The following is a 20,518-nucleotide window of genomic DNA, read 5'->3' on the forward strand; positions in this document are numbered from 1 at the left end:
ATGCTTTCATGATTTTATTGGGTGTGATCCATATGTAACGTAAAATGCTACAAAGTATCACAAAGCAAGTTTGTCAAACAATAGTGCTCATCCTTAACAATGCACAAAAATATAGGTATTTTATCACAATGAAAAAACAAAAAAAAATCTTTGTAGATTTTAAACTATTCTAGAAGTAAATGCTTTATACATTATTGAGGACTATAAAGAACACATCTGCTTATGATTGTAATAAATTACTCCTAGAAGTTTGCCATCACGGTTATCCATTTAACATATTATACAGATTTGGATTTCATTTTCAGTAAGAGACCAAGGGGCCGTAACAGTCACCCGAGTATCATGGAACTGCCATCTACTCCATTGTAAAATTTCAGAGCATCTGACTTCCCCACTTAAGTCTAAAGATGTATATATATAAAAACAAAACATTTTGCTAATTTTTGAGCTCTTACAAGGGAAGTTTTTAAAAAATAAGCCATTGGCTGAGTGGTGCAGAATTTTTATGATAAAAGACAAAGAGTAAATAGCAATGAGCTAGTCAGGTGACCATAAATTATGAGACAGAATTAATTAATGTGAATAAAATGCAATGCTAATGCCATCTGCTAATCACTTTTTAGTAATGCATTTTACCATAAATTGGCATATCTTAACAATTTAAAAATAAAATTCTACGTAAAAATAAAATATAAGAAGCAAGTCCAGCACCTATGAAAATGCTTTATGCATGGCATGTGTTTATGAAAATGCAATCCTAAATTGTATAATATATACTGGAATATATACAGTGTAAGTTAAAACAAAAACATTTTGATTCCATCTCTAACAATTTTTTAAAATGAATTGTTAAAATTGATATAGACTGTATCTTAATCTTGACAGGAAAAAAATCCTTTGGATACAATCTTATTTTCTTCTTACCCACGGTTTAAGAATTGCTGATATACATGTATACAGTGTATAAAATTTTGGAATTGCTGATTTTTACGAAGTTTAAAACCTCAGATCTCATGGATAAAGAGAAATGATAATTAAAAAACAGTTTGATGACATAAAAAGCTCTGACTATCCACTTCTAACAGGATGCAGACTATGTTGAGCAGAAAAGAATTCAATTAAGAATGGATTTAAAAGACCTTTTACATAATAGAACATCTGTGATACTCATTAACACCTATACTTTGATTGGGTAGCACATGATTATCTGAGATCTTTCTTTGATAAGTATTTGTAGAATCTATGTTTACCAATATGCTAGTGAAATGCACTATATTGTATTTCTATATTTGTTGAAATTTAAAAAAAAAGTCTTCATAAAGTCCTGTTTTAACATACTATAGCATTTTTGACAGAGTACATTATATTTATCCGTAAATACCTTGTCAAAAAATGCAGAGAAAATAGACAATATTTCTTTAAATATGAATGCAGTTTACCAACAGAAAGTTAACACTTTCCACCCTTCATAAAAACAAAATTCCACCAAAATACAATCGTGTTCATCTTCAACAAAGTAATATCACCCTGAATCCATACCACATGATAATTAATCTACAACGTATGTAACACATAAAACTGTGTGTAAAATATTGCACTATGATTAATTTGCTAAATTCACACATTTCCTTAATGTCCAAGTCATAGGAAAGTGTGAAGTATAGGCTTACATTGCAGAGAACGAAAATAATTTTTTGGGGGGTTAAACCCTTTAACTATATTTACTGCACAAATAATACCCAAAAAGAAAATATATGCATAACTATATCATTTACTATCAAACTTAACAGGTTATGACCATGTATATATAATGTACATTCAAATTTAAGAATTACTTAAAAATTTTATTTGATATGCAAACTAACAGTCTAAAATTTAGTGGAGGTAAATTTCTATTTGATCTCTGCCCTCCAAGTAAAATTATAGTACCCCGATATGTAACATGTTTGTAATTTCTAACAAAGCTTCATTTGTAGACTACAAAAAACCAACATTAAGTTCAATGCCACCTTATTTTTGCTCACAGGTTATGGCTATAATGTTAGAACAAGGACAAACAAACAGGCAAATCTAAACTAATATGACACTCTGTCCTTATATGGATCATTGTCTGTATATAAAAATATAGGAATTATTTCTCCTTCAGTAAAATAGTCGTCAAAAATATTTCAATATTTTTCCAAAAATACACTATAAGAACATCTATCTTGAACACCAATTTAAAACGTGTACGTAATGGCTTTCAGTTAGCTATATCAAATAAAATTTGGCAAAGACTGGAAAAGCAAATATTCAAAACTTTGAACAAATGTTGCATAATGCAATTGTACAGTATGATATAATGAAAACAATTGTACAAATATTCTGTACAAATATCCACATGCCTTTTGGCATATAAACACAAGTGTGTAAAGTACGTTCAAATGACAAAAATAATAAACTTTCTCATACACAATTTTGTTCTCCGACAAACTCGAAGGTTAAAAAGGACATCAAAATTCCTCTATATATAAAATCTTAAAAAGTATTTCAATATCACCTTTTCCCTCAAAAATATGTTCAAAATACAGTATATAGAAAATGCAAATTGGTCCTTTTTTAGCTGTCACTAGGTCAGAAATGTCAATGGAAGAGGCTTACTACCAGCATTGCTAGAATCCCACCACAAAGACACAGAAGTTGTTTCAAAGACTCCCTAAAAAAGAAAAATTCCAATAAGCAGTGTAAATAGAGAATAATTCAATTTTTTGTTGTTGGATATGGAATTTATTTCATGAGTAGGACTGGACTTTTTCATATTTTCATGAGTACAAAGCACTTGAAAGAATATAATTTTTATTCAATAAATCATGGTATTTCACTGTTGAAAATGAAAAAAAAAAATTGTGTATATATTAATGTATTTAATTGATGTCAATAGGATTAACCAAACTGTAAATATGGAAAATTAATGTATGTTTGCTTGTATTATATAAATAAAGAAAATGAGTAATAATACCAACATAAAATAGTAAATAAGGGGGGTAAAGAGTGATAAGAGTATAATTACAATGTATGTTTTTCATCTAAGAGATCTGGGACTACAGTGACAAGGGCAATATAGATAAATCCTCCAGAGGTGAAAGGAAGGATCCAAGCTGTGCTTTCTCCTGCAAAAAAAATAAAATCCCAAAACTTACTTCTCTTCACTATTGTATAACAGATGGATTCATTTTTTTCTCTCTCGATAATATCAATAAAACAAGAGGCCCAGGGGCCACATCGCTCACCTGAGCAATTGCCTAGGAAAAAGCACCTATCAGATCAGAACTGAAAGTTTACTGAGGGGGAAGGGGGCTTGAATTTTAACCCCCAGGGGGTCATGATTTGAACAAACTTGAATCTACACTACCTGAGGATGATTCCCTATAGATATCACTAAGCATGGCTTTGAATTACTTAAAATGAATATTTTAAAAGGTTTCCCTATATATTCCTATGGCCCAGTGATTCTTGAGAAGATTTTTAAAGATTTTTCCTATATATTCCTATGTAAAACTTTGATCGGCCATTTTGGCCCCACCCTACCCCCCGGGGTCATGATATGAACAAATTTGAATCTACACTACCTGAGGATGATTCCACATGAGTTTCATTTTTCCTGGCCCAGTGGTTCTTGAGAATAAGATTTTTTAAAGATTTTTCCTATGTATTCCTATGTAAAACTTTGATCTGCCATTTTGGCCCTACCCTACCCCCAGGGGTCATGATTTGAACAAACTGAACCTACACAACCTGAGGATGATTCCCCATGAGATTCATCTTTCCTGGCCCATTGGTTCTGGACAAGAAGATTTTTAAAGATTTTTCCTATATATTCCTATGTAAAACTTTGATCGGCCATTTTGACCCCACCCTACCCCCGGGGGTCATGATATGAACAAACTTGAATCTACACTACCTGAGGATGATTCCACATGAGTTTCATCTTTCCTGGCCCAGTGGTTCTTGAGAAGAAGATTTTTAAAGATTTTTCCTATATATTCTTATGTAAAACTTTGATTGGCCATTTTGGCCCCACCCTACCCCTGGGGGTCATGATATGAACAAACTTGAATCTACACTACCTGAGGATGATTCCACCTGAGTTTCATCTTTCCTGGCCCAGTGGTTCTTGAGAAGAAGATTTTTTAAAAATACCATTAATTTTTCTCTAATTCATAATTATCTCCCCTTGGAAAAGGGCGTGACCCTTCATTTGAACAAACTTAAATCCCCTTTACCCAAGGATACTTTGTAGCAAGTTTGGTTGAAATTGGCCCAGTGGTTCTTGAGAAGAAGATGAAAATGTGAAAAGTTTACAACAACGACAACGACGACAACAACAACTACGACAACGACAGACAACGGACAAATTTTGATCAGAAAAGCTCACTTGAACCTTTGGCTCAGGTGAGCTAAAAAGCCTGAGTTTTTTTTAAAGATAAGAACTTTGTAATCTGTGTAAATCTAAGTGCAGTACTTTTCCCCCAATTCATACCGGCTGATTCAGCTGACTCTGCAGTCAGAGCCGTTATCACTCCCAGAATGCCTCCTGTTGCAGTCATCATCTGAAAAAAAATAAAAATTAAATATCGTCAATTACGGGCAATGCTCTCGATGTCATCTCGCAGTTATAAATATTGATTACTGCCAGTCTAATTACACTGTTCTCTTCTGCCTAAGTGACCCAGGCAAGATTAATTGTTCATTTTTCAGAAATTGTGGCACAATATTTTTCCAGTATAGACGTTAAAGGAAAAAATCAATAAATAAAATACTACAGATAGCCATATGCTTAATTCCCAGAACATTTCCCCCCCCCTGAGGATTAATGAACTCTTTACAAAAAATCCATTTGAGGAAATAAATTTTGAGCTAGTGCATGTCTGACCAAGTCAAACAACTACAGTAAAAGTACATGTACTGTACGATACAAAATGCTTAATTAAGCAAATAACATTTTACAAAGTGTATGCTACTAAATTTCAAAATACTTTGGACTTTGTCAAGAACAAGTATGCATTATTTTCAATTTTGGTACTTGTTTATTGTCTCAAACCAGCTAGTTATTTTTCATTTCCTTTTTGATACTAGTATTTACCCAATCATTAAAGTAAAGATTACAAGAGAAGTTGCTTATCAAAAAAAATCAGCAGATGGGCTCACAATATGGCCAGTAATTTTAACTAAACAGAAGAGTGAAAAAAATAATGATACTGCTATTGTACATAGTCCTTTCCAAGAATTTATATACAGTCAAATCTTGATACTGTAGAAGTACTTTTTTCCGCGTGGTATTAATTTACGCTATGTACGCTGTCACACATTTTCCGCGGAAATTTGTCCAAGCGTACTTAATATAAATGGAAGGCATATAGTGCTAGTCTGAGAAATCCTCGTAATTTTCAACCTGCGGATTAAACAGAAATTGAGATTCCGCGGAATTATAACCCCGTGGAAATAAGTACGTCTACAGTATCTCAAGCTTGGCAGGACAATGATTAGACTTTGAGATATCCAGGGATTTGAGATAATGTTGTTAAAAAAAACATAAAGAATATAATCAAATGGTTGAGATGGGTAAAATTATTTCAACATACTTCATCTGTATGCTTTTTAAAAAGAATTGATAAAATTACATGTAGATAAAACAAGTAACTGTCCTTTTTCTGAAGAATTGGGAGGAGACTTCATGCCAGAGATACAGTACTGACACAGAGATTGTACAAAATATCCTATCTTATTTTTATATCCAACAGTGAATGATTTACAGACAGATAGTAGAAATTATACCTGCGCTTTAGCAGCTTTCCACCTGTTGAAGCCCGATCTCAACAGAATGGCAAAATCTCCCACTTCATGTGGAATCTCATGTAAAAGTATGGCTAGTGTGGTCACAAAACCAACCTAAAAATATACATGTATAATGAAAACATAGATAAAAAAAAAATATACCGAAAATTCATGATTAAACAGGTAAGCAATATTCAGCCCTGTGTACATTTCAACACATTTTAAAAATGTGTCTGAAAATTGTGATAGAGATGTGTACTTCTGTAGTTAAGTGCAGATATGTGATGTAATCTTTAACTTCAGAATATATTATACATGATCAATCAAATAGATAAAAGTAACTTAGTGATGTGTAGAGCTAGATTTTATGACAGACTGCTTGCCTACTCTAAAAGAATTTTCTATTCAGACTGATAAATGGATATATGAGAGCACATGTATATCTTAATATCTAAAATGTAAAAAAAAAAAATCCTAAGTAAGGAAGATGCAGTTTCAGTATATAATATGTCAACAATGATTCAATGTCTTATCTACTCTGCAGTTTACTTTTAACCTCTAAAGAAAAAGGTTCAGTATCTAACCGACTTATGCTTCCAATACTAAAATTACTCCTCCCTGGAAAATATTTGTTCTAATTCTCCAGTTACTGCTCTCTGGTAAATATTTGTATCAATTCTCCTATTACTTCTCTTAGAAAACATCGATTAAAAAAACAGAGCCCTGTATTTTTCATCTTGATTAAAAACACTACTGAGAAACATGTACGAAGTGTGCCTGTTTCTTACTTAATTCACCATCATCCTTTTTATTTAAGATATAAATCCAGGTTTTTGCCAAGAACTAATTAAATCTGAACATAACCTTACTGTATACTCAATTACAGCCTCCCAGTAAAATACAAGCTGTATGTAATGTTTACCCATCTGCTCTCACTCTGTTCATCATTATAAAGTTTTGTTTTACATTACTCCGCTGGCTTATCCCCAAGATTCTAATTATCGTAGTTAGCATTGACAATTGTAAAAGATAATTAAACTGTTTTATCTATATCCATGCAGTCATTGCTTAATTAGATTTCAGTCCCCTTAAGGGACTATGAATATGATTTTTGTATGATATATTAACATGTAAGAGTTTCAAGTAACTCATTTTCTATGGCATTGAATATCCAGACACTTTAATATCTCAAGCTAGAAGAGTTGTAAAAATAACCAAGTCTTTTAAAACCAATGAATTTAATAATTAACCATCCCTCATTTTTTAATCTAATACATTTCTATTTGTTCCCCATCCTAAACTGTATACTGAATCAAAATCTTCATCGTACTTAATAGATAGAACTTTATTTTTTTTTAATAATCTTCACTGCTTTCAGTAGAGAACCAGCCAGTATTAAAGATAAGTACCTGTATAATATAACACATGTTATGTAAGATTGGAGTTACTGGTACAATGACAGGTAGATATTATAGGTAGATATTGATTTATACCTTGTTGCTGACTAGAAAGCTTCCTCCTACAGCTAGACCATGGGTAAAGTTGTCTATGACATTAGCCAGCAGGTTCAGGTATCCACTAACCTACAAAAGATTTTATAACCTGGCACTGAATGCTTCTATGCATATACATATAGTGTAATTTTTCCACTTTCTACAGATTAGACATTTTTGTTTCATGCATTATACAGGTATTCGATTATCCTAAAAATTTAAAATTCAGGTAATATTCCATTTCTTCCTTCAAATTACTTTTCCTTCAAGAAAAGTAAAAAAAAAAAATTCACAGTTGAACTGATCTGGGCCAGCCAACCAAAAATAACAATACATTATCATTCCTTAAAAAAAGAAAAAGAAAAGAATTTCTTGGAGGGTTTTTTAGACATAGGAATTAAAAACATGTCAAAACATATGGGCTGATATGATAACATTCCCTGCAGCATCGAGCTCTTCATCAAATCTAACTGGCATGCTTTCAGCGACTGCCATCTTTATTATATACCTTGATATCAGACTCCCCCTCTGGTGCCCCGCTGGTGTGCTGCTTGGATGAAGATGAAGTGGTTGTTTTTTGCAATGATGTAACTCCATGATTTTTTGGCTTTTTGTAATTTGTTTTATGATTATCTGATGAACTAGTCCTTTGTTTTAAATCACAACCATTTATTTTTGGCAAATCTGAAATCTGTCTATTGTGGATGTCTTCTTCTTCATTATCCGAATCACAATCATCATGCATCTGAAGAATACAGGAAAAAAGGCTACAGTTCAATGTTTGATTTTTGCACATTGCACTGAGAGACTTCAAGGCAACATGTACTAGGCTAAAGAACATTAAAATTGTTATTTGAGAAAATATCCCTTTTACGTCAAATAATAAAAGTGCACTGTAAAACCAGCATGCAATGTGTACTTCAGAAATATAACTATTACAGTAAAAACTGCCTTATTTGACACCTGTGCAATCCATTTCACTGTGAATTCTGATTCTAATTTTGATTCCCATCTTATATTTTTAACACTATGCAATCTGAAACCCTGACTAATCAACACAAATTTGTTTCTGGGTGCAATTCAGATGAAATAAAATTATTAAGGGCATTAAAAGTTATCATTCATTATCAACATTAGATATAAGCTTTACTACAGTATAACATAATTGTCATTTCTACATAAATGACTACCAGTATTTAATTGGCAAAACCTCTGTGTCTGATTATGCAAACTTAACCTAAAACAACTACCAAATATTTTTTTAAGCATTCTGAATTTGTTCTACATATAAAACCCTGACCAATTGTCTACCAATACACAACTTGTTACCAGATGTCTGGAGGTCTTTAATTATTTATCATGCTCACACTCAACAGTAACTAATAACACACATATTTGGAAGTTGAACAGCCTTACTGAACATCCTTATTCTGCATCTTATCCTTAAAAATCAATGGCCTCTCTGTTTCTTTCCATTTCACATTATCCCAATATTTGAACGTGTTAAATGTTTCTTTTTTCAGAATATCATTTTGGAAATAAGTATGTAACTTTCATCTGGCCATTTCCCTCTAGAACCCTGCATGCCTTTTCAGACAGTATTTCCCCTTGAGGAATCATTGGTCTAAGAGTAAATCAGATAGGAAAAAGCCACTATATGACTTTAAATAGGATATTTGTTGGCTATGTATCCCTGGTGGTATTAAATAGCATTTCCAACCTTTTAAGAACCCAGGATGAAAGAAGAGTTTTAAATCCTCTTTAACCTAAAGCAGTACAGCATCTTTGAAGTCACTTATTTAACTTGGCAGACCTTAATGGACAGATTAACAGAGAGACAGGTAAATTACTGGATCTTCATCAGATGGAATTAAGATCAATATACAATGTTTTCTGTAAAAACAAAATCTCTCCTAACTAAGATGTTAATATTAACATGTGAAGATATTTCTGTTTTACCTACATGATCAAATTCTCCTTCTTTGGCAAATACTTTTTCAATGATCAGAAATGAGAGGATTCCTGCTAGTACCCACAGTCCAATCTTTGTGTGTCCAAAATGATCATGTTGTCCACCTGTAGAAAAAGAGAAATATCAGCCAAGAGGTTCATGTTGCAAAAGCAGTTTCAACACAACATAAGTTATTTTTATAGGTATTACATATTTTTTAATTTACTGAAAATTTTGGTAAAATTGATAGGTAGTAAACTCCTGTGGAGAAACTTAACATTTTCAGCAATTTCAAGACAAAGTATTAAGTCCCTTTAGTGGGTGATAATCATTCTGAAGAACTATTTTTTCCCTTTGAAACCTATCCGAGACCAAGGTACATGTATCTCAGAATCTGATGAGCTCCTCAAATTAACATCTTCCGAATCATATAACAAAGGGGAAACTTCAGCAACTGCCATTACAGGAAAATTTCTTCTTTATACTTTCCTATTGACAAAAAGTTCTTGTGAACTCATTGTTCTTATACAACATGCTTTATAAAGTTTGAATCTCTAATTGTGTTTCTTGAACAATAAAATGACAGGACATTGATCTGTACAGAGAATTACTGAAACAGGTCTCTCTCTGTCATCACTTCTAATGTTTGCTTTCCTCCGCAAACTAACACCATTGATTTCATAAATGTGCTAAAATGATAAAAGGATCAGCCATTACAACATTCTAAGGTATGCTCTCTTATTAATTTTTCAAAACTATACATACATTTGATGGTTAGGATAGATTTTTCAGGAACCGTAAGTGTAATGTAACTGGGAAAAGTTTTAACAGCTAGGACCTTTTGGGCATTGAAAGCTGAATCATATAATATACTGGATACTGTCTAAAATTATTCCTATACATGTATTTCTGATCAATTTGAACATCTTGCAAATAGATAAAGACAGCTCTATCCTGTAATTTATCTAATACATTTGTTCCTAAAAATTTGAACTATTGGTTAAAGTCAAAAGATAAAACCAGAATATAGTATCTACCTCATAGTAAATTTGATCAAAAGGTGAAAACAGAATATAACAATGTATTTACCTTTATCAACAGCTGCCCAAGCCTCTGGTAACAGATGTAGAAAAACATCCCCAAGTAGTCCCCCTACAGCAAAACTCAACAGTAGTTTCAGTTTGTTGGCCGCTGCTGTAAAAAATATAAATAACATAGTTTTATTACAAAGAAATTTTATTTCAAAGAAGGGATTATAATAAGCACTTATTCTGGTCCTATAATTGACAATAAAAAAAATTACAGAAATGTGAAAAGACACTAGTGACTTATGAATGAGTGGGGATGTGGTGGTGGTGAAAGGGGGTTACCTTAGTTACTTGCATTTTTTGTGATGTTGGGTGACTTGGCATGTACATTTACCATTTTGTTCATTTACCACATTCTTTCATGAATAAAATAATCAAAAAGAAATTGTGTACATTTTACCTTCAAAAAACACTACGAAAAAAAAATGTTTGACTATGGAAATGTAGATAGATGTTCACCCCTACTTGATACATTCATGAATCTATCATACTTTTATGCCTAGCTGTTAGGTCTTTCAGAGCTTTAGTATAATGGCATCTGTTACAATGTAACAATATTCTCTGAAATTTGAACACTTTCAAAAATCAATTTCCATACCATCACAGTGAAATTAGTTTATGAATGATTGATGCTGGGCATTGTTCAAATGCGCATTTGTTTCAGATTATAGTGTATTATCTTTATGAACAGACAGACATGAATACCAGTAAATGCAATTCCCCAAGAGAAAATTAAATAACTGAAGCATCATTTTATGTCTGAAACAGAATGCAGCGGACAGAGTACACATTTTCCAACTGTACAAAAAGAACTCCACTGTATTAAAGAAAAAAAAACCCAACCATTTATCCAGCAACAAATGAATCATTAATTTGCTCCTCATTTAATTATTGGCAGATTCTACACCAGGCCAATTTTTGCTAGCTTTAGGTATGTGCTCTCAAAAGGCCCATTCAGCAGGAGCTCGGGGAAAACACAGCCATTAATATTTAATATTCCAAGGGGAGATAAAATACAAAACATACATATAGAATAATAATTTGAAAGCTGTTTTATCATTGTGCAGATAATAACCAGACCTCACAAAATAGAGAGAAAGATTGAGATAGAGAGAGAGGGAGCTACCTCGGCATTGAACAGGCAGCCAGAGATACTGAGGCAGGAATCAGCTGATCGGGGGATCTTATTACATTACTGTACCAAATTAGGTGTGCTTGTTATCTACAGTAGCAATAGACATTTATCAATGAAGGGGAACGATTAATTCATTGACAAGGATACAGTTAGAGGGGGGGACCGGAAAAGATGCATCTCACCATGGCAACAGAGGAGGACCCACACCACCACCACCACTCTCCCCATGCTACTCTGTCGGTAAGTCAGGGGGGAAGTCACGATACTATTTATAGAACCAAACTGGGCACAGGGTCAAACGTCTTCCTAATTATTGTCTAATGACTGTGATAATCTGATCCTTCTGTGAGGAAAGTCTTCAGCAAGTATTTCTACTAAATTATTACCATCTTCACCTGGTATTAGTTATCATTAAAAACTGTACATTTTTTTCTTCAAAGTTATGATATATCTCAGAGAGGTACCTAGCTATACTGTAATTTAGCATATGTAACAAGATAATTAATGTTTTATAACATGTTTGCTTGTAGAAGCATGAGTGTAATTTTCTTAGGATTGAGAACATTCCATTATATATTTTTTTCAATGTGTACATGTGTGCATCATGCTGAGCATATATATTATCCTTGCATAAGAATCTGCAAAAGAATTCAGAACGAAAGTTCAGCATATATTTCATCAGTTACCGACTTATATCAGATGTCATTAGGAATGCAGCACAGTTGAACAGGTCTGCAGTCTACTTTTAAGATTTCAGTTGAATAATTCATATTTGTTAAGAACATTTACTTGTGCCAGCATCAGCTAAGATGACAAAATACTTCACATTTAAAAGCACTTTTGTATAATTCATGACTGAAACAAAGACATCATTGACAGTGTCATTAAATGAGTAATATTCATCCTGTTGCTATGCAAAACAGAGAATTTTAGAGAGAAGGTATTTCAACAATGATGTAAATGAACCACACAAAATTTCATTTGGTCTTTCTACAGGCAAACAGGATGTTTTCTGTTTGTTGTTGACCATATGTCACAATCCTTGGGTTTTTAATTAAGCAAAATGATACTTGTAGCATAAAATTTTGATCTTATCTTTTATGGTTTATACATGTATATACAAAATTTTTTTAATATAATTGCATGTACACCTAAATCAAATTAAAATCAAAAGAATTTTTAAATAACAAATTTTTTAGATTTTTTTTTTACAAGACAAAATAGAATTCAAATTTATTTTTTTTAATAATTAAATAATAGAATTTAAGAAAAGTACAGTCAATAGTGAAATTGACAAATTAACACTGCACCCAAAGTTCTAATTTTGTGAGATTGTGTCATTTTTAAGAATGAATTACACTTGAATTCACTAAAATAAAATCAACAATTATTATAAATACATGTATTACTCAGTTTGAAATGAAAATTTTCAGCATTCTTAACATTTTACCTACATGCATATAAATCAACAGATGAATACTGTAGATCACTTAATTTTCACGACACCTTATTTTTGCGAGAGAGTCATTGACTCTTTATTAGCGAGAAAAAAATTTCACGAATTGTAGTAATTCTATTATACGCGAGAATGAAATTTTCGCGAGCATACCGTCTCGCGTAATTACGCGAAAATAAAGTTCTCGCGAATAAAAAGTGATTTACAGTATTTAGTATACTGTATATCCGTTTGGTAATGTTTTTATGCCACATTAATAGCATACATAATTTCTGAATGTTTTATATTTTGCCAATTAAAAATGATCACAAAGAAAGGGAAAAGGAAAAAATAGATCATCTTGAAAAAAAACCCTATATATATATCTATGTATTTGTATATACATGTATATGTATTTTCCACATCTGAATAAGCAAGAGTAGTAATTTATGCTCATCATTGTTGTCTCTAAATATAATTTATCAGTACCATGCAAAAAAGAACTTAGAAATATGTATAGAGGGTCATTAAGTTCATAAATGACCATGCATTTACAATAATTTTACCTATAGTAAGTTTAATTCATAGACATACTTTATTCTGCATGAGATTAATTTTGGCTAATAACTTTGTATTTTGTCACAAATTTTCCGCAAATGTCACAATGTATTCAAGGTAAATTAAAAGAATACTGTAGATCACTGAATTTCCACGACACCTTATTTTCACAAGATAGTCATTGACTCTTGATAAGCTAAACAAAATTTCACAAATTGTGGTTTTTGCTCTATTTAATCCTCAGGAATAATATTATATACAAGAATTAAAATTTCGTGAGCACACTGTCTTGCGTAATAACACGAAAATAAAGTTCTCACAAATAAAAAGTGATTTACAGTACAATGGCAGTCATAGAAATCCATTTTATTTTACTGATAATATGTTTTCTGTGGATTGTACAGAAGTTTGTGATGCCATGATGATGTAATTATGACCCCCTGGAAAAAAAGTAAGTTTACAGCATCTCAAATCAACCCTGGAGACAGGAGGAATGCCATAGGCAGGGACTAAAATTTAACTTTGAGGGGATAAGGGGATCTCCCCTGATATAAAGCAAATCTGTCACAAAAATTTGATGCTTAAAATAAATCAAATTTTCTGTCAGAATTGACTACCTCCCTGGAATCTGCAACTGAATTTGGACATCACTTGTTCCAAAAAAATTGGCTGGATTAGGCAACATTCCAGATTAGACATTTACATTTAAAACATGAGAAATTTACAGCAAAGGACTGAAGTTTACACTGTATTAGACAAGATTACGGATTACACAACATCCGGATCAGACAAGTATCACCATATTATAACCTTGTTATCTCAAACTCCCCCCCCCCTCCCAAAAAAAAGAAACTTCAAGAGGTCCAGATATTAAAAATAAAATACAGAAATTAAGATATCAAAGTTCATCTGTATAATATTCAAATACATCAAAGATACACCATCCCTAACCACTGAGCAAATAGCCAAGTCCAGCAGTCATTTTGACAGGTCAGAGATAAAATAAACAATTGATAGATCAACCAAGACATTCAAAAGAAAAAAAAGGACATATTTTATTTCTTTCTTTGATTTATAAATGGATTCTGTAGTAGCTTAAGAATAATTTGGCATAAAAATTTGATCATAACTAGGATGTGGCTTGGGATTTTATAAAAGAATCAAAAAATATTTACAAAGAAATTCTCTCAGAATGATGCATGAAAAAATTCCACTTGATATTCTTGTACAAATTACACTTATATACTTGAAATGATAGGAGGAACCAATTTTTACCTCCCTGACATTAACAGCTTATTCACAAGAACAATATACCACATATCATAAAAAAACCGCACTCAGACATGCATGTTATGCCATGTTATCTGCTTTAATAGAGGCCTTGATATGTTTAATCAACAACTAGACGATTCGCTCTATTTCTAACTTCTTCAGCTGTTCTTAATTACTAAAAACATAAAAACATTTTAGGAGACGGGCAAATAGGAAGTATGTCTGTTGGTGAGTCTGTTATTTTGTCTGTTGCTGTTATACCTGAGCAGGCTTGCATATATCAGTAGATGCAATACTTCAAAAAGAAAGGTAAACGAGCTAAAATAAAAAAAAACTGCTGCTATTCACATTGGAGACAGCATGTAAACTGTCTCTCTTTGCTACACAATGGGATAGGAAATTACTACTTTTTCCTTAGTAACTTGTAAATTAAGAAAACTGCACATAATAACTATGTGCACAATGTCAGCTGCAGTAGCAAATCTGTGGTATTTTAGATAATTACTGGCCAGGACAAGGTATGAATACCAGGAGAATGGTCAGTGAACTTCCACATAATAGACACCACAAAACATAATACATTTTTTGTTTGTTGCTTAGTACATATACTTTCCCATTTATCTTTTTAGCATGCATCTATGGGTTAATTGTTCAGTACAAATATACAGCTAGAGTACATAATGTAAAAATGCTTTGAATTAAATATTCCATATTAAACACAGAATTCCATAACTCTGCAGACATTCAAGAACCACAAGTAGATTACCTTTTAATCCAAATGTAATCAAGCAGTACACAAGATGTTTCAAGTCATCCCACTCAAAATGTTTGTAAATGATAACACATGTCTCTCATTGTGTATACATCACAAGACAGACAGAAATAAGGCCAACTTCCAGGATAACTTAAAGACAGCATCCAATCCCCTGAAACCCAGCTCCATCCACCTGATAATCAGTAATTGTACAGGACAGAAAGTCATCTTAGGACAAGTAAGGAAGAAAAAAAAAGCTAATATAAAACAGTAGGGGCAAGAGAGATTGAGTAAAAGGGTGATTTATGTGTTGTAAAGGAAAGCTCTTTTGTAAATGGGATCCCCTGAGACCATCTCAAACAAATCAGGTTAATTCGGGGTTCAAAACCCACATCCTCACATAAGGTTTCACCACATCTCCTTGGCCTTGACGTTTTCCAATAAAGAATATTGCTCATGCCGAAGGAGGGAGACAAAAACATATTCTTTTGCAAAGGAACTCGAGACAAGCTGCTTCATGTAATTTAGTGAGCCAAGCTGTCAGTGAAATAGGAGTCATTATTTTGTTTTAAGACCGGCATTTTGTCATAAAACATGTGATTCTGCGTTTTTACTGATAATGTCATATCAAAAAAACCTGCAGTATCTGGGTTGATAATTTCTTGTTAGCAGCTGCTGAAACTCCAAGGATACATGCAATTAACACGCAGTGCATAACTATTACAACATGACATCTTTAAAAATCCAGGAGAGTTTCAGGGATTTTAAATCCACATATACTTCGGTAAGAATGGCCATATTTTGACTGAAATGATTGAAAAAAAATTTCTACCTACTTTATCAATATGTAACCCTAACTTAACATTACAAGCATTGCACATTGAAATCTTTGCATTTGGCATCAAGTATGAGTTTTATTTACTAGTATTGTACATCATAGAAATAAATGAAATGGATGTTGAAATAAAGATGATGATGGCCATTTGTATTTTTATGGTCAATCTCTTTAAATTCAGAGTGATGTGCATGATTTAAATTATGAAGTTTTTGATACATACAAATTAAAGAAAGACTTTGGCTGTAGCTAATGAAATCAAAGGGACAAAACTCTTGAGTTAGTACATGCTAAATTAATGCATTGACATGTAGTTATTATTATATGCCTTATCCTCACAATCTTAAGTTTTGTCCAAATTCTAATTCTGATACTTACCCTGTTATCCAATAAAGACCTTACTTATAAGAATTAGATTTTACATGTTTTTCCTCATTCATTAATTAGTACATTGGATCATGCACTTTTGGGGTTTAATCTAAATGACTAAAAAGACTTCTATCAAATAAATAATATTTCAAAATTGTTTTTAGTAAGAGAGATAATGGTGAAAGGAATATATAATTTATAAACTAAAATGTGAGAAAAAATATATACAAATGAAATTAACAATCTTTACAGTAAGACAAAACAAGGAATATGTGTTATTATTATACTATAATGGGTCAAAAATTTATAACTGAAACAAGTGGCTGTGGCATAAAATTAATATAGAAAAAAAAAACATCTTTCCAAAATGACTTTACTCTAAGGGAATATAATACCTTTTAAATTAAGAAAGCTTTGACATTTTTTTAAATTCCTCTTGGGTTTTTGCAGGAGAAAAGTTGAAAGAAAAGGTTTTTCATTTTAAAATGTGAAAAGTTGAAAACAGGTGTAATAATTTTATTTAACATGAGAATAAATATGAAAGGCCATAAAAAATACCAAGGCTATATTCAACTAGTATGACTTTTACATTTCTGAATTAGTTCAATGACACTGTGCATTTTAATCATTAAGCAAATATTTGATACTGCACTAAACTTATTCACTCCCTATAACAATATCAAGTTTTATTACCTGTTAAAATGATCACCTTTACACAACCCTATTACATGTACTTATATTTACATTCAGTGTAATTTTCTTTATGAAACCCATTAGAAATCCACCACGTTCAAATCTCTATAACACACGCGAAACCTTGTCACCGTGTGTTAGAATACACAGTAGGAACTATATGCATTTTCAATACTTTATGAACACCATAATGCACATTGTTTGACACAATTTAATAAAAAAGAATAAACCCTGTTTAATTAACGCAAGAATACAACAAATGTGCATTTAAAATTAATTTGTCACTTTTTTTCCCTCGCAATATTTGTTTGCATTATTTAACTTTATGACGTCACAAACGGCTCTTACGTCTATAAAGCACACCAGTTTTGAAGGGCACTAAATTCACATTAAAGATTACCGAAATAAACAATTATGAAGAGGAAAAATTAAAGAATGTAAATATAAGTATTGAATTCATATTTTGGGATGTCTTCAGTCCTATAACACACCTGGCCATGCCGACAAATTATCATCGCGGTATTCAATTTGTTGGCACGGCCAGGTGTGTTATAGGACCAAAGACATCCCAAAATATGAATTCAATGCTTAAATAAAACAAAGCACGCTACCTAGGCTATACAGATAAGTTATTTCTTTTTATTAATTCATTATAATTTTGAGTCTTGCCTAGTTTTTTGTTTGAGCAACAAATAGGATACAGGTGTCACAGACATGACACTGTTAAATAATGATGAATAACAACATTACATCTAAACATGTGGTAAAGCTACCGGTGGTTATTTTTATCTAACCAGGATGGACTTGCCATAATACATACATGTATCTTTGGTTATTTATTTCCAAGAAGACATTGAAAATTAAAAAAAAACAAAACTAAAACTTAAATTAATATTTTACTAGTAGAAGAAATTTTTCACTGTTGATTAGGTCTCTATTAAAAATATTTTAAGATTAAGAGATTCTGTAAAAAGTGTAAATAAATTAAAAACATAGTCTATAGTTGGCCGAGTTTCTTTATATTGATTTTATTATAGATGTCATATAGCAGAATGCACAATGTAAAACTTGAAAGAAATTCATAGGCACACCAGTATCTGATTATTTTTATGGTACAATGGGTCATGATAAAAATAAAGATGTTTTTTTTCACATACACATTTCTTGTTTTTAAATGAAACAGGTGCAATATTTTAGCTGATACATTATGTACTTTTAAGTTTTTAAAATATTCAGTGACACACAAGCCTTTGTGTTTATTTCAATACTCTTGAAAATACTTCAAGATAAAATTATTTTCATAAATTGACCAATTTTGCAAAACTTTAAAGGCACAAAATTAAACTCTTTTTCATATATTTTAATCATATTTAAGAATGATTAGTCAGCTATGGATATACAGCATTTAGTTGTAGGTGTATGGCTACAAATATTTTAATACACATATGGGAACTTTGATCTTAATGTAGCATATGATGGAAAAATGTAGTATATGATCTGCATCAATCATTGAATATCCTTAAACCTGAAGTTTCATCTTCAGATTGCTAATTGTGCACCGAGATTTTCTATAGCTAACTTTGAAAACAATAGAGATAATTCGAGATATTCTCTATTTGAACTAACGTGTACTGTACCTACCACCGTGTTTCAGTGCAGGACCAGCCTCTATAGGTATAACAAGGAGAGGAAAGATGCCACTGAGGCCTACAAGCACTGCGCCTCCTACTGAATAAACCAAAACTTCATAAAACGTTCTCTCAGCCTCAGGATCCGACATAGCGGATCGAGTTTCACTTGCCACGTCCTGAGAAAAACGATTCGGTACTCCCGTTTTTAACGTTGTTCTGTGTATCTCCCCATCTGCCAGTGGTATCACCAGTAAAGTGATAACGATGACTGTCAACGACAGCTGATAGACAGCCATCGTATACATAAGATTATAGGGCCAAGAGTCCACTGTTCCAACTGGCCTACATTGTTTTTAACGTCTGCATTCGTCCTTGATCTTATCAGGTAGTTCCAGCATACAATTTAGTTTCGAATTCAGGATGTACAACAAAAAATAAATATCAGAAAGCTGAAAATTGCGATAAAGATAAAAAAGAATATATCTTATTGATTTTTTTATTTAAATCTAAGATAATCTACATGCATAAATTATTTGATAAGTCGCAGTTTCGAATTTCACTTTGACGTCATTAGACAGCTCGCGGGAAAAGTGGATGTAATATTTATCAATGCGTGCTATATCAGAAACCGAGTCAGAGATCAACGTGTGTACTACCGAATACACAACCGGCGAGCGCTCTTCTATTTATAAGCTTGGTGTCGATAGCTTGTTATGATGCGTTGACGAAAAATTATTGCTTTTGGCCAACGAAATTGTAAAAAAAGAGATTCAGATTTTTTTCTTCTCATTTTTGATTGCATTATGGATATATACGATGTTGCTCAGGATGCTACTCAGATTGCAACCGCCACAAATAAATCAGATTTCTGGTATATTTACCCGGTGGGTATATAACGTAGTTTAATTAACCCTTCAGATTTATTATAGACTACCTAGCATGTTCACTAATTATTGACATTTCCATGTAGCTTTATCAATTAAAGGTAGATAGTTAGTTCTTGTAACATTTTAAATACCATATTTTATTTTTTTTTCTTCATTTTTATTTAATTCTCCCCCATGACATAACTTTATTTATAAAAAAAGTTGAAAACCTTAATCTTATTTTTAATAACTAAATGAAATAATTTAATTTAAAAACAAAAAACTGCATCAGTAATTTTTTCAAGAAAAGTATTTAATTTTGATTTAAAATTTTGAACAAAATGCAAAGTAATGGTTCAGCTTTTTATATTAACTTTTCCACATCCCTGTGTACTTAGCAAAAAAAAAGACTTTTTTTAAAAGTTGCTGATTCTCTTAACCAAGTTATTATATTACTTGAAAATGTAACTATTTTTCATCCAGTGGGATATCATCCATAAATCCCTATTATTAATGCTAAAATGCAGGGTTCAACAGACTGAGATTAGCTAAAGAGGGTTAAGATAATGCCTAGTATATGTGGTAATGTTATTAATGCTTAATCTTCAGAGGGGTCATCATGCA

At 31.9% G+C, this 20,518-nt stretch overlaps 2 protein-coding genes across 4 annotated transcripts in view; one reads left to right on the plus strand and one right to left on the minus strand.

The window, feature by feature from the left end:
• LOC134281973 (zinc transporter ZIP13-like) lies at positions 1-19,387 on the minus strand. The gene is made up of 9 exons (XM_062764414.1): positions 19,039-19,387; positions 10,348-10,452; positions 9,271-9,383; positions 7,816-8,052; positions 7,308-7,397; positions 5,815-5,928; positions 4,520-4,589; positions 3,050-3,149; positions 1-2,695 (listed from the first exon to the last, which is right to left on the minus strand). The coding sequence occupies exons 1-9, from the start codon at positions 19,331-19,333 to the stop codon at positions 2,623-2,625; spliced, it is 1,197 nt and encodes a 398-aa protein (XP_062620398.1). The 5' UTR covers positions 19,334-19,387; the 3' UTR covers positions 1-2,622.
• The window catches only part of LOC134281972 (F-box/LRR-repeat protein fbxl-1-like), a 23,469-nt gene continuing 14,451 nt past the window's right edge, over positions 11,501-20,518 (plus strand). Inside the window, exon 1 of one of the 3 annotated variants that reach the window (XM_062764412.1) lies at positions 11,501-11,721. In XM_062764412.1, the coding sequence (XP_062620396.1) occupies positions 11,653-11,721 (69 nt within the window). In that variant the 5' untranslated portion in view covers positions 11,501-11,652. Of the gene's footprint in view, positions 11,722-15,823; positions 16,285-19,719; positions 19,913-20,518 lie in introns of those variants that run through there. The other 2 variants (XM_062764413.1, XM_062764411.1) reach the window with 2 other exon arrangements.

This window comes from Saccostrea cucullata, unplaced genomic scaffold (genome assembly GCF_032062105.1).
Source record: "Saccostrea cucullata isolate Sc308-1 unplaced genomic scaffold, CSIRO_AGI_Scuc_v1 ctg85, whole genome shotgun sequence".
Taxonomy (NCBI): Eukaryota; Metazoa; Mollusca; class Bivalvia; order Ostreida; family Ostreidae; genus Saccostrea; species Saccostrea cuccullata.

Coding starts and splice junctions, on each gene's coding strand:
- LOC134281973 (XM_062764414.1), bottom strand. CDS start 19,333: ATGTATACGATGGCTGTCTATCAGCTGTCGTTGACAGTCATCGTTATC. Junction 9,384..10,347: donor TTGGGCAGCTGTTGATAAAG/GTAAATACATTG, acceptor CTTTTTCTACAG/GTGGACAACATGATCATTTT. Junction 5,929..7,307: donor GCTTTCTAGTCAGCAACAAG/GTATAAATCAAT, acceptor GTATATTTTTAG/GTTGGTTTTGTGACCACACT.